At 41.9% G+C, this 13,164-nt stretch overlaps 1 protein-coding gene across 3 annotated transcripts in view; it reads right to left on the reverse strand.

Annotated features, from left to right (window-relative positions):
- Window positions 1–13,164, reverse strand: part of vps13b (vacuolar protein sorting 13 homolog B) — a 322,674-nt gene that overhangs the window by 140,568 nt on the left and 168,942 nt on the right. For all 3 annotated transcript variants that reach the window (XM_087177216.1, XM_087177217.1, XM_023418652.2), the window contains exons 25-27: window positions 9,772–9,975; window positions 3,386–3,557; window positions 1,480–1,594 (exon numbers count right to left, since the gene is read on the reverse strand). In XM_087177216.1, coding sequence (XP_087033342.1) covers window positions 1,480–1,594; window positions 3,386–3,557; window positions 9,772–9,975 — 491 coding nt within the window. The remainder of the gene's footprint in view (window positions 1–1,479; window positions 1,595–3,385; window positions 3,558–9,771; window positions 9,976–13,164) is intronic.

Below are 13,164 nucleotides of genomic sequence, written 5' to 3' on the forward strand. Positions count from 1 at the left end.
GTCTACTAAAGAGATTAAGGTTGGCTGTGTCTCAGAAGCAATTGGACACACACCTGTGAGACTAGAAGTAGAATGATATAATGACCCACAACACCTTCACGCCCTAAAACCGTCTAATCACTGACATTATCCTGGTTTGGGGTGGTACATCATACTGTACAAAACACATGTGGCCTGACAGAATATAAATCAGCTCACTGCAGTGAAACAGGGAGGTCTGTGAAAAGCTTGCTAAACAGTCAGGTTCAAAGCCAAGGCGATCGCCTGAGTCCCTCTCTGACCTGTACTGAAATGCAGAGGAATGAGCTAAGGTGATTTTAAAATCTGGCAAATCAGAATCATTTTCTATTATCAAATCAGTGGTGAGACCGTTGATTGCTAATGATGGGGTTCAATATGGGCACGGGGCCCGGAAGGTCCATCTCCCTTTCACTGTCTGGCTTAATCAGAGAAGGAGGCACTTATAGGAACATGTCTACGCAGGCACAGAGCTGAAAACAGACAAACACTCTCTGGTCCGCTGGATGCAACATGGTGGAGTGCTAGATCGCTGTTTCATTATCTCCTCAGACCAAGACAGGGAGAATTGCCTCCTGCTAAGTGGTCTCTTCCCAACAGAACAAGACCTCAGGCACGTACACAGAGCACACTTGGAGCTGCTGACTCCATCACAGATGTATGTGATCAAGGCAAAAAGAAAGAAATACAGGGAAAAAAAAGGGATTTAGATATTGAAAATGAGGCCACTTTCTAATTAATGGCAAAAATGTGTGTGTGGGGCATGGAAAAAAAATATTAGAAATCTTTAGTCACAGCTTCAGTTTCACCATGCAGCACTGTACGCTTTCATAATTTCAGAACCCAGATCTAATTTTTATCCCATTTCGACTGGAGCTTGACGTGGGGAGAGATTACCATAAGGATGTAGTGGAACATCGCCCAGTGGTTTTCCTCCCCTAACAACGTGTTAATGTTTCTGTGAATCGATTCAGACACCGCAGTCTGAGAGAAAATGACTGACTGAACTCCTCTGCTCTGTGAGTCAGAGTTGGGCCAGGCCAGAGCCCGTTCAACCCGTCCGTCTAGTCTGTCGGTCCATCTGTCTGTTAATCTGTGGTCACCACCACAACAGCTGTCTGGAAAGATGATGGCCCTGAGGTGATAATCTTAAAAATCACCCATGTGAGCAGAAGTGGGAAAAGACCAAGTGTTAGTGGTATTGGTGGTAAAAGTGTGTGTGCACACAAGTGTGTGTGTGTAGACCCTGGGACTGTGAGAGAACAAGCATGTGGGGGCAGAACAATGACCTCGGCGATAGAGGGACTCCCCCTGAATTGGAAGATCTCTCAAGATCTTACTATCTCACTGCATCAGCTGGTGCCAGATAATTTAGACAAGACATTGTCAACAAACCCATTCATGCTCACTAATCTGAATGCATATATGTGTATGTGTTTACATGTACAAGAAGTACTGTACCTGCATCTGTAGTGGTCGATGTTGAAGCTGCCAACTTTACATTTGATCTTTGTATAAACATCCTGGACATCTACAGAGGCACTCAGGTCTTCTAGTTCACTGATGACACAGATCTCTGACAGAGACACACACAAAAAAAAAAAAAAACAGAAAATAATGTTGCAGTGAGCCTTTTAAGATCATTAAGGGAAAGACATTCAATCATTAGACAGCTTTATTGTGTATCAATTTAGTTTACACCACCCTTATCCTTGGCAAACAAACAGTACAGTTTGTATGTATGTAAGTATGTGTGTGTGAATTTCATTTCTGCAGGCAAGGACCTGTACTGTAGCTAACCCTGTCCAGCTCTTGCCTTTGGCCCTGATCCAAATGCTGCGGTCAGTTCCTGCACAGTAGATGAACAGTATGTTTTTGAGACTGGACTGGAGTTAGGCTGATTAAGGCTGCAGTCTATGTATACACACATATTCTGTATTTTGAAAAAGCACACGCACACACACGTGTGTGTATTCATAAAAATGTATGTGCATGCCTCTATGCACCTTGTGTGCAAACAAACCCACCCACTGCAGGCAAAGTGAGTAAGCTTTATAGAAAAACTGATTAACTTTGTATTGAACCAAGCCTGTGAGCTTAACTGTTGGGTCTCTCTCATTGTTTCCACTGAGAAAGTCCCACAATCACAGACTAGCTTGGGAAAATGGACTTCATGCGTGTAAAACTTTGGTTGTTGTTGTACTGTTGCCTTGTGGTGATTCTGAGAAACACGGACGTTCCTAATGGTTTATTAATATTGAAACACAAGACTTGTCAGCTTTATTGTGGATACTGTGTGGAAAGAACTCTCCAAAGTTGTTAGATCCTCAGAAACTCATAGTCTCCGAACATGGCATTGATATTGATGTACGAGTTTTCTAAACCCACCCTGTAAGAGTACTGGAAACCCTTAGCCCTTCGTCTTGAATGGCTCATCTTAAAAGAAGGAAAGTGTACCACTGATTTGTGCCTTTAGGAAAGCCTCTGGAGACTCATGCTTGAGTTTCAACCTCTAATCTTCCAACACATAATAGCATAACACTGGCTTTTTTTCTTTTTCTGAAGAGACAAAAATCTCACTTCCTCTGCAGTTGAAAAACATATTACATCATGGCAGATTGTCTGCAGTCATATCTGTGGCTTTCTTATCTCAAAGAATGTATTATTATGCATACACACAATTCTTGTTGTCAGTAACATACTTAATTCGTTGCATACAGAAAATCGAGTGCTAAGTTCATCGTGCAACTCAGATGGCACATATTAAGCCCAAATCCAAAGTAATGCCTATTTAGGATGTCTCTAAGTCAAACCATCTCTGTGAGGTCCTCCAAAACATTCCATTTCCACTATTAAAGACCTTAAGCTGGGCGATCTGGTTGGCAGATGCTAAATATTACAGCGTCCAATTAAAGGTAAAACTAGCCTTTCATCACCCCAGTAAATCTAAAGGGGACAAGAGGCAGTTTACTTGGGATTCATCACCCATTTATTTATTTGTCTTTTCCCCCCATCCCTTCTTCTCTCCAGCTGCTTTTCCCGTCTGAGTGCTTGATATTTGAATGAGAGGAGAGGCGGGGGATGATCACTGATACAGCCTGTAACAGCAAGACTATAAAAACTCTCACTAACTTCCTACATTCCTTCACACTGCACAGACACATTTTCGTTTATAATTAGCCCCACTTTTGAAACTTGTCTCTATTGTCTAATAACACAGATTCATCCAGTCTTCCATACTTCTTTACATTATCATTGACATGTCTAAGTTTAACAATAGATACAAACAAAACACAAGCCTGCAATGGAAAATGTCTTGAAATTCATTGTATTTGCACAAACAAGTATTATGTCAAGGTTAATCTACCTGTCTTTATGGCTGTTGGGTCAGGAGCAAACAGTTTAACAGTGACCTTGGGTAACATCCACTGCATCCAAAGGCTGACCTTCCCGCTGGTGCCACCGATACTGCTAGTTTTTTGCTCCAAAGTCACTGTGTCAGCAAAGGGACTGTTGTCTGCAGCAGGCACTGAGTCACCCTAGGGAGCCAAAACAAGATCCGTTCAGTCTGAGCTGGGAAGACAGTTACAGGCTGTGATTTGAGCCTGACGACTGTGGCAGAATTCAAATATTTATAGGTATTAAAATGATTTGTTATATAAATATAGAACTAAAGTGCTGCGGAGGTGTAGGGGTGATTAATATATTGTATTTCAACATTCAAGCAGAACAATAAGAAATAGCATTTACACACACAATTCAAAATTTACCTTAAAAGTGAAATATCTGTCTTTCATCTGTTTTTTTGTCTGTTTGCTTGTGTTCATGTTCAACCATGTGTTCAGTAAATGTGTGCGTATGTTTGAAAGTGTTGTCGCTGTGCATGTAGCCATAACAAAGCAACCACCAGCTATTGAGCTCTTTGGAGTGTAAATGACATCAGTGTCTGGTGAGCAGATCTTCACTCAGAGCTGAGCAATGTGGGGGGAAAAGGACCATTGTCTGGAGCTGTCACTGGTGTTAACCCTAAACTAAGCCACCAGCATCCACATGGCCCGCTTTCACTCAAGTGTGCCAGGACACAAACGTCTTGCAGACTGGGAGAAAATGGGAAGTGAAAACCGGAGATGGGGGTTGAGGTGGGGGGGTGAAGTGGAGAGGCAAGCAGGATGCGGCAGAGATGGCTGCCTTCTGTGAGCTCTCATCTCATTAGTAGAGGTTTGGCGAAGCACTGACGATGACAGCACTGGGGACATTTTTTTTATTTTTGTCTCCCTCTTCCTGGTAAATCTGTCCTCCAAGTATGTATCTGCCTGGTCGACTCTGACAATATGGCAATTCGCAGCTCCGGCATCGCGGGATTTCACTTTTTCCAGTTTCTCCCACTGCAGTCTGGTAATGACAGATTGTGTCATGGTTATCAAGCCTGGCTGTGGTTGGTGAGGAGGTTATCAACCATCTCAATTAGAAAGCACACAGCTGCTGGGCTGATTACAACCTTAAAGAGGATCCAGATGAGGAAATGATTTCCCCCTTCCACAATGGGGGGGTTGGGGGGGTGGCTTTGACAAGGGCCTCACACTATTTTGCAAATTCAATTTATTCATGTAGTTAAGGGTGGCTGACAGCAGAACTCAATAAAAGCAAATGACAATAATATAGTTAAATTAAGGATTATGATTCTGATTCAAAAACAGATTCAACTCTACAGTGTATGGGGACCACGAGACACTGATGACAAGCATGAGCTCCATGCACCAGCTCTCCGAGTTAGAAAAGTACTTTTCTTTAAATATTCAATTTTCAAAATCTATCAGATAAAAAATAAACTAAAGCAAATAAAGAATGCACCAAAAATACAAGCATGAACTTACACACTGTAAGAGGAGACTGAAAGCTCTGCAGGCAATGGAATTAGTGTGTTATATTATATCACACATCTATATCCACATAGAGTACATAACAAAATACACAATTCTTACCTCCTCAAAATGAACTAAATACTGTGAATATGAACAAACACCACAAGAGGACCAATGCTGAATCGCTTAATTAGTCCTCAATTTGAATGTATTCCAATCATGTTTGTAGCAGTGTCATTACGTATTTCCATTTATGTATTTGTGTGTGTGTGTCCATGTGTGTGTCTATGTGTGTAATAACTGTGACTGGCAGTGAGTAATATGAGCCAAGTACTAATGATGTTCAGTCAGTCTCAATGAGAGATATTCTACTGTCAACTGCCATTTGGGTACTAATTATTCTTGAGCTGGAGTCAAAACATAGCTCTCTCTCTCTCCTGTGTGTGTGTGTGTGTGTGCGTGTGTGCGTGTGTGTGTGTGTGTGTGTGTGTGTGTGTGTGTGTGTGTGCATGCGCGCACGGATGTGTGTGGTTAGGACTATTTAGTTTACAGTTCTGGCTACTTGGTAGGATTAGGCTCTGTAATGTCATGTGTTGAAACAGGAGCCAGCCGCTGGCACAGTGGGAAGCTCAGCCCACTGTGTACTGTAGCACAGTTACACCGGAGCACTGAACGCACGACTGCACCTACTTCCCAGCTACAACTGCTGCTGTCACTTTAAAATTCTCACTCTGATCTAAGTTGATTTTTACTGCAGAAAGGAGAAAAAGAAGCTTCTAACAGACTGACATCCTCGCATTCTTTGGAATTACACAATAGTTAAAAAAAATAATGTTTTGCCTTTCAAATTAGGAACTTTGCTCATGTGAATGGCTTTAAATGAATAAACAAAACCAGAGGCTGTATTTCTTAATGGTTTCACTGGAGTTGTCAAAATCCAGGGTATCTACATTTTATAAATTAAAGCTGAGATTATGTAACTTTTAAATGTGCAGAAAGTAAAGTCTTTCTCATAAAAAACAAAAGTTAGATTCTGAATGTACCAAACCCACTGCTTCATTTGTTTTGGCCTCTAAATGCTACTTTTTCTCGAATGGTTGGCTACGACCACTTTCCGGATGTGCTGGCTGAGAGATACCGTCATATGTGATGTCATCTGCTTTATTCTACTAGTAATGTGAATTCTAACACTGGCGTCTTCTATGCACTGTTTACTGTGTTCAAGTGGTTTGTTTGGTTTGGGGAAAAAAAGAAATTTAAGACTTTTATTAAGTGGAAGTGTATGTAACATTATTACAAAAATTACCTCATAGTCTAGGCTCTAGTTTATTTTGTCATAATCTTGCCTCTAATTGTAACTGCATTTATTGTCATCCCAATGTCTTCCCTTCATTTATTAGACCTTTCAATGACATACATAATTCTTTGGTACAGTTGCTTGTTAGCTCATCATCTCATCAATATGTAATTAAGAACATAATCAACAAAGCTAAATTCCAGATTAACAGGCCTCATACTGTATTCTTAATTTAGCTGGGCAGAGCTAAGATATATAGCCTACACTACTACCGGACATCAACAAGAATTTGTAATGTACTGCGAGCTAAAAGAGCTAAGCTACATACTAGCAGCCACCAGACTATTCTCCATGGTGTCAGTAGATGATATGGATCGTAATGTTAGCAGATTATATTCACATGTTGGGTTGCTCAATAACTGCCCGTTGCCATGGCTTGAGTTGTCACCCCTGCCGAGGGAAGACTCGTCACTGTTGTTAATCATTCAGTAAGTATGAAGCTAGCTCCTAGCAACTACCCCTTAGCACACAGCTGCTGTGGGTTCAGATGTTTTCAGTCACAATAATCAGATTAGTTGTGACCTGGGTGGAAAGTGTGATTACTGGTTTGTGCTGAGATGATGATTTTGTGTTTGTTGCCTGAGTGATTGATAGGCTGAGTTTTCTCTGTGAGTTGTCAGCTGCTTGAGGCGCCCTCTCCACTGGTGGCTCAACAGAATTTAATGCGCCAACATCCTGTAATCAACAGTTGTGGCCACAGGGGTCGCTGTAGATGCAGCTCAGCAAAAGTTACAGTCAGGTTTTACGATCACTAATTACTTCCAAAAAGCCAAAGTTCATGTTTTCATCAGTGTAAGAACCTCCCCTCCTCTTATCAAGGTGAAGCCTTGAAGAACAGATGTGGTGCTGTGGTGTAGGTAGAGGTGGGCTCTGCCATGTTCCTGAGCTGCCAGATTGGGGCCCCAAACCCACACATTCTAAAAGGGAGCTATTTTCCCACACCTCCACAGGCCAAGTTGTAAAGTATACAATTTAATTCCTGGGCCTCTGCGCTGTAAACGGGCTGAGGATCCGGGTTTATTTTCTCTGCAGAGTTTGTCTTTGCTCATCAGAGAGACCCAAACATTGGAAGACAACAGCAGGCTGGGAAGTGTCAAAGAAAGATGGAGGAAAAGGCATATTATGAAAGAAGAGTGGAAAGAACGAATGATTTAGGAACAAGAGAAAGGATGGAGAAAAAGGTTGGAGAGTGCAAAGGAAGGCTTTAGAGAAAAGTAAAGATTAAAGAAGGAAACAATAAAGTGAGAGTGGCAGAATAAATCTACAGATAAAAAATAAATAGGGGAAAAAGGGGAAGTGGGAGAGATGGAATAAAGCATGGACATAGGAAAGACAGAATCGGAAGATAAATAATTGCAGAGATATAAAAAGAAAAAAATGCAATATCTGACAGGTGACAGGACCTGAGTGTTCCCATCAAGTGTTGACATCAATTTCTAATAATTTTTAGGCGTGATGTCATGTTAGCTGTCATTATAACAGATGATTAGTGCTTATTGTTGATGAGTGCTTTTTTTTTTTTTAGATTTTTAGAGAGTCTTTGTTTTGTGGGTTGCAGTTGGAGGTGGTCAGGCTTTAGTCAGGTGAGGACAGAACTTTTTTCAGGCTATGGACAGGCTCAAAATTTGGTGTCAAGGGTGGATTAAGGCTTATTACAGAATTCTGTCAGGTTGGGATAAACATGAGAGGAAAGAGAAATAAAACATATGATGAATAAAGGGACTTCAGGAGAAGGAAAGAAAATATATAATAAATACTAGCAAACCAATTTTTTTTGAAAATGTCACAGAATTTTGGTTTGGTGTAATAGCAGAGGGGGGAGGAAACGTTTGGAAGGGGCTGTGGGGGCAGAGGGTTTGAGGGGTGTGGTGTGAATGTAGTTGAAGAGCAGGACAGAAGGGTGGGGGAGCAGGGTTGTTGCGGAGAGACTGCTACCACTACTGCTGAGACTTATCAAGCAGCTCCTACATTCTTGCTCAATCATCCAGCCTCCCAGAGGACTAAACACTTCTACCAGTGTTTGTACTTAGTTAAACAGTGACAAGTGGGCAGGGGTCACTGCGGCCTTTTTATATCTGCACTGCACCATCGAGCCTTCACTGCCATACTGAACTGTTGCCGCTTCCATGGGTCCACAAACGACGCAAGAACAAATACATGTCGATTGCACAGAAATGAAGACACAGATGCACGATACATGAAACATTTTTCAGTATGCTCTCTCTCTCTCTCTCTCTCTCTCTCGCGCGCGCGCACGCACGCACGCACGCACGCACGCACGCACGCACGCACGCACACACACACACACACACACACACACAAACACACACACACACACACACACACACACACACACACACAGTGCTGTGATCCAGGGCCCTGGTGGTCAAAGAGCATTACAACCTGGTTGCCACCACTTAACAACATAAACACTCATCACCACCATCATTTTTATATATTCCTACTTCACACGAACCTACACATATTACACAAGGCTCTGTTGGCCAAGGCCCCAAGGTCATGGACCCCCAGCTTGTCATTGCTGCTGCTACTGTACTAGACAGAAGAAAAAACACCTGCCACATTACCTAAGCCTGGGATAAGCACCATCACCTAGGGACGAAAGGAAAAATAACACTCAACATTTGTTGTTTCCCCCTAAAAACTCTGACTGAAATTTTTCCATTGGCTTTGAACATGCCTGCATGTACTGCTATAATTTATACTTTGCTCTCTGGGTTTCATATTTTATCTGAGTGAAAAAATGTAAATACAGGTTATTGTTTTCCCCAAATTAAGGGGCAGGTTTATACTCAATCAAAGCCCAGCTTACATGAATCAAACAGAGCTCATAGCCTATCTGGGGTATCTGCTCTGGGTATGAAACAATACAAGAAACACAAGCACTGAGGAGATTTTTCCAGCTTTGAAAATTCTTCCCAAACAAAACATATTTTTTTTAGACAAATTGCATGTGTTAGCACTGACTCAACTACTCATAACAATAAAAACTACCAAATCAAAAACCATAAATCAGCAGCAGCATTATGTATACAACAAAGGCTTAAATAGCATGTGTTACTGCATGACTCACAGCACCTTAGATGAAAAAAAGACTAATAGTCGGGTGTTGGCAGGGTTTAGTCATTAGGCCTCTTATTAATCAAGTAGCACAACCTGAAAGGAGCAATACTGGAAAAACACAAGTTCAAAAGTGGCTGATAGTGTGCTGTGTAATATGGCAGAAGGCGCAATAGCAGCAGTAACATAAAAAGCACATATGTAAAAGTACACAAAGTGAATGAATGACTTAATTACACTGTGAGGAGTGAGAATAAATTAGGTCCCCTTCCATGATGCATTGACGGTGGTGCAAGTTTTTTTTTTTTTTCTCTATTTGATTGAGAATTCTGGTCCATATGAAAAACCACAATTTAGATGTGCAGATGATTTTCATAATTCATAAAAAAAAAAAAAAACAAAGAAACAGTGAACTGACAAAATGAAATATGTTGCTGCGTGAGAAACACAAACCTCAGTGGGGGAGCCAAAATCTGCAGAGGGGCTGCAGGTGCTGGTGTCCGGCAGAGCAGTGCCAGCACTGCTGCGCACTGGGGAGGATGGTGCAGCACCAGCAGGGGGTTCTGGGATGCTGGAGGTCTGACGCAAGATGCCATGCCTCTGGAGACGAGCCCACGTAGAGCTCCAGCTGAGGAGGAGTTCATACAACAACTGAACCTGGAGAGTGACAGAAGCAGATAAGAAGAGGAAAAACAGAGAGAGAAAACTTTAAGTCACAAAGCTAGATACAGTACACTGACAGAATCGTGTATTTCACATTAGTTGGGCTCAAATGTAATTTCATGTACTCTAACACAATGAAAAGGTATAATGGAGGATTCTTATCTAAATCTAGCTACTATTTCTAATTATACACACATGTAAACACAGATTCAACTGCAGTACAGCTGAATATGATTTCGATGCATCAATTCTACTGTGCCAATTGAACCCCTTAAAAAGATAAACCGAACACACCACAAGTAGTCTTAATATTTGAAACCAGATTCAAATGTATTTTTGCCAAGGTCTGACTCAAGCAGCTGCACTTGGGAGTTCTCATGTAGTTCTGACTTCTAAGGCCATTAGCATGATTTTGCTTGGCAGCTATCTGGTTATGTGACACTAAACCTAGTTAAAGTTGAGAGAGATGGAGAGAAAGAAGGAGGAAATATTTGCCATAAATGGACCACTATCCATTCCAATTTCTTTCACTCACCAACTTAACACTATTTCAGACTTTGTACTTGTCATTCAGAAAGGCCTCACTTCACAAATGTAATTCAAAACCTGTGTTCGTGTTTCCATTCGATGGGTGATTATTCGAAAGGCACAGCATGCTCATACACGTGCTTCACTGTACAAATTTGTTATCCATAACAACAAAACTCCAAAGAAACACCCACAGAGGAAAGTTAACTTGTGTCATCAATTTCCCCTGAAAAACTCACCACAGTTAGGAAAAAGTGAAGGCTCAGTGTCAAGTGTTCTCAACTATTTATCATGTGTTCACATGAAAAGAGGCCTTAGCTTTAAACAACAACAAAGCCAAAAACAAGAGTGGAAAACATGAGGGGAAGGCAGGGGAATGTGATGTGATGCTTTCAGTTATTCATGCATTCACTCAGTGTTCTTTAAAGAAGAGAGACAGGGAAAGAGAGGGAGAAATGCGCTCTTTTACAGTGAGCTAATTTTTGGATTTCGAATGCTTGGCTTCTGCAGCCAAGTAACCCCCAACACCCCCACCACTGAGGGTCCCTCAAAAGTAAAGGTGCACAGACACATGAGCACACACAGAAAAATAGCTTTCTCTTCTCCAAACACAGTTTTATTCGTTATTGCTCGCTCACACACATGCACGCCTGTTAGCGCACACATTACAGGGAGGCCTTCCATAAATAAGCATAAATCAAATGAAAAGCAGCACAATACATTGCAGCTGGGCCATTTCAAACATGTCCAGGAAGAGCTGCTAACGCCGATCCAGCAGCCATCCAGGGACAGGGCCAACAGCTGTCTGCCATACCCAACCGAACTGAATTGCCGGCAGGAGAGATATGGCTCCACTCTCCCTTCTCTGAGAGTCTGGGGCGTGGAAGTCCAACCAAGCACAATAAGGCCTACTGCACTCAACAGCAGATGTGGTGGAAGAGAGTAAAGAATGGCGAGTAGAGGAGAAAAGGGAAGAAGTGTAAGGGTCAAATGAATGATGGGCTCATTGCATGATCTCTGTTTTAGTGTCTGTTTAAGTCTTGTCCCTAGTTTTATGATGAGATTTTTTTCTGCATTTCTTTTTTATTTGATACAGACAGTAGAGACGGACAGGAGAGGCAGGGAGAGAGAGAGAGGATGACATACAGCAAAGCGCCCAGGCTGGATTTGAACACAGGCTGCAGCAGTAAAGACTCATCCTTGTTAGTGGTATACGCTCTACAAGGCGAGCCATCAGGGCGCCCCTATGATGCAGTTCTATAATTGCACCATTTCATAATTTGTCTGCATATTCCATTTTGTCTTTCTCACCATCCTTACTAGACTCTATGTCTTCCTCTTCCATCTCTTATCTTCCCTCTGCCACCTCCATCCTCCATCTACAACCTATGCATGAAGTCAATGTTTAGTTGAATGTAGGGTCATTTAGTTCACATCAGCTACTGCTGTCAGGCTAGTGGGTCAAACACACATGCACGCACAAACATTTTCATAGGTTACTTTTTGGGACATAACATTGATTTGAATTCATTTTGTGAAGACTTACCTCAACCCCTGACCCTAACCCTTGTATTGCCTTAGCCAAAAATGAGCAAAATGTATTACTTGGTGCCTCTTGGTAACTTTAGATTGTTAATCTCTAACCTTCTTGTTTAACCAATTTGTTTGTACGCGTTTTAATTGATTCTTGTCATTCCATTATTTATAAATTAATCATTAATTGTTTTGATTTGAATTGTCTTTTTTTAACTGATGTTTTTATTTTCTATCTACACTACTCAAAAAAATGAAGGGAACACTTAATCATCACAATATAACACCAACTCATTTAAACTTCAGGGATATCAATCTGTCCATTTAGGAAGAACAAGTGATTGTGAATCTGTTTCGCCACGTCCTCTAGTGGGACCTGTGCTCACAGTCCAGCAACGTGCAGCTCGACTGGCATTTGCCAGAGAACATTAGAATTGGCAGGTTGTCCATTGGCTTCCTGTTCTCTTCACAGATGAGAGCAGGTTCACACTGAGATCATGTGACAGGCATGAAAGAGTCTGGAGACGCCGTGGTGAACGTTATGCTGCCTGTAACATCATCCAGCATGACCGGGATGAAAATGAAATCCTCAGAGCGATTGTCAGACCTGACGCTGGTGCAGCCCTGGGTTCCTCCTGGTGCAGGACAATGCCTGGCCTCATGTGGCCAGAGTGTGTAGGCAGTTCCTGGATGCCATTGATTGGCCCTCACGTTCCCTTGACCTAAATCCAATTGAGCACCTATGGGACGTTATGTATCGGTGCCGCCGAGTACCGCCACAGACTGAGCTCACTGATGCCCTGATCCAGGTCTGGGAGGATATCCCCCAGGACACCATCTGCCACTCATCAAGAGCATGCCAATACATTGTTGGAAGTGCATACAGGGATGCAGGGGCCATACACACTACTGAGTCTTATTATGAGTTGCCATGATGAAATTCAAGTTGGATCAGCCTGTGATTTCAATTTTTTACTTTGATTCTCAGTGTGATTGTGAGTCCAGCCCCCAGTGGGTTGATGATTTTGGTTTCCATTGACTGTTGTTTATACAATGTACATCAGTAAAGATTTTCAACTTGAATAATTCATTCATTAAGATCCGATGTGTGACTTGAGAGTT

Source organism: Seriola lalandi, unplaced genomic scaffold, assembly GCF_002814215.2.
Source record: "Seriola lalandi dorsalis isolate HSWRI2012SDOR001 ecotype SW California unplaced genomic scaffold, Sedor1 jcf7180002054583, whole genome shotgun sequence".
NCBI lineage: Eukaryota > Metazoa > Chordata > Actinopteri > Carangiformes > Carangidae > Seriola > Seriola lalandi.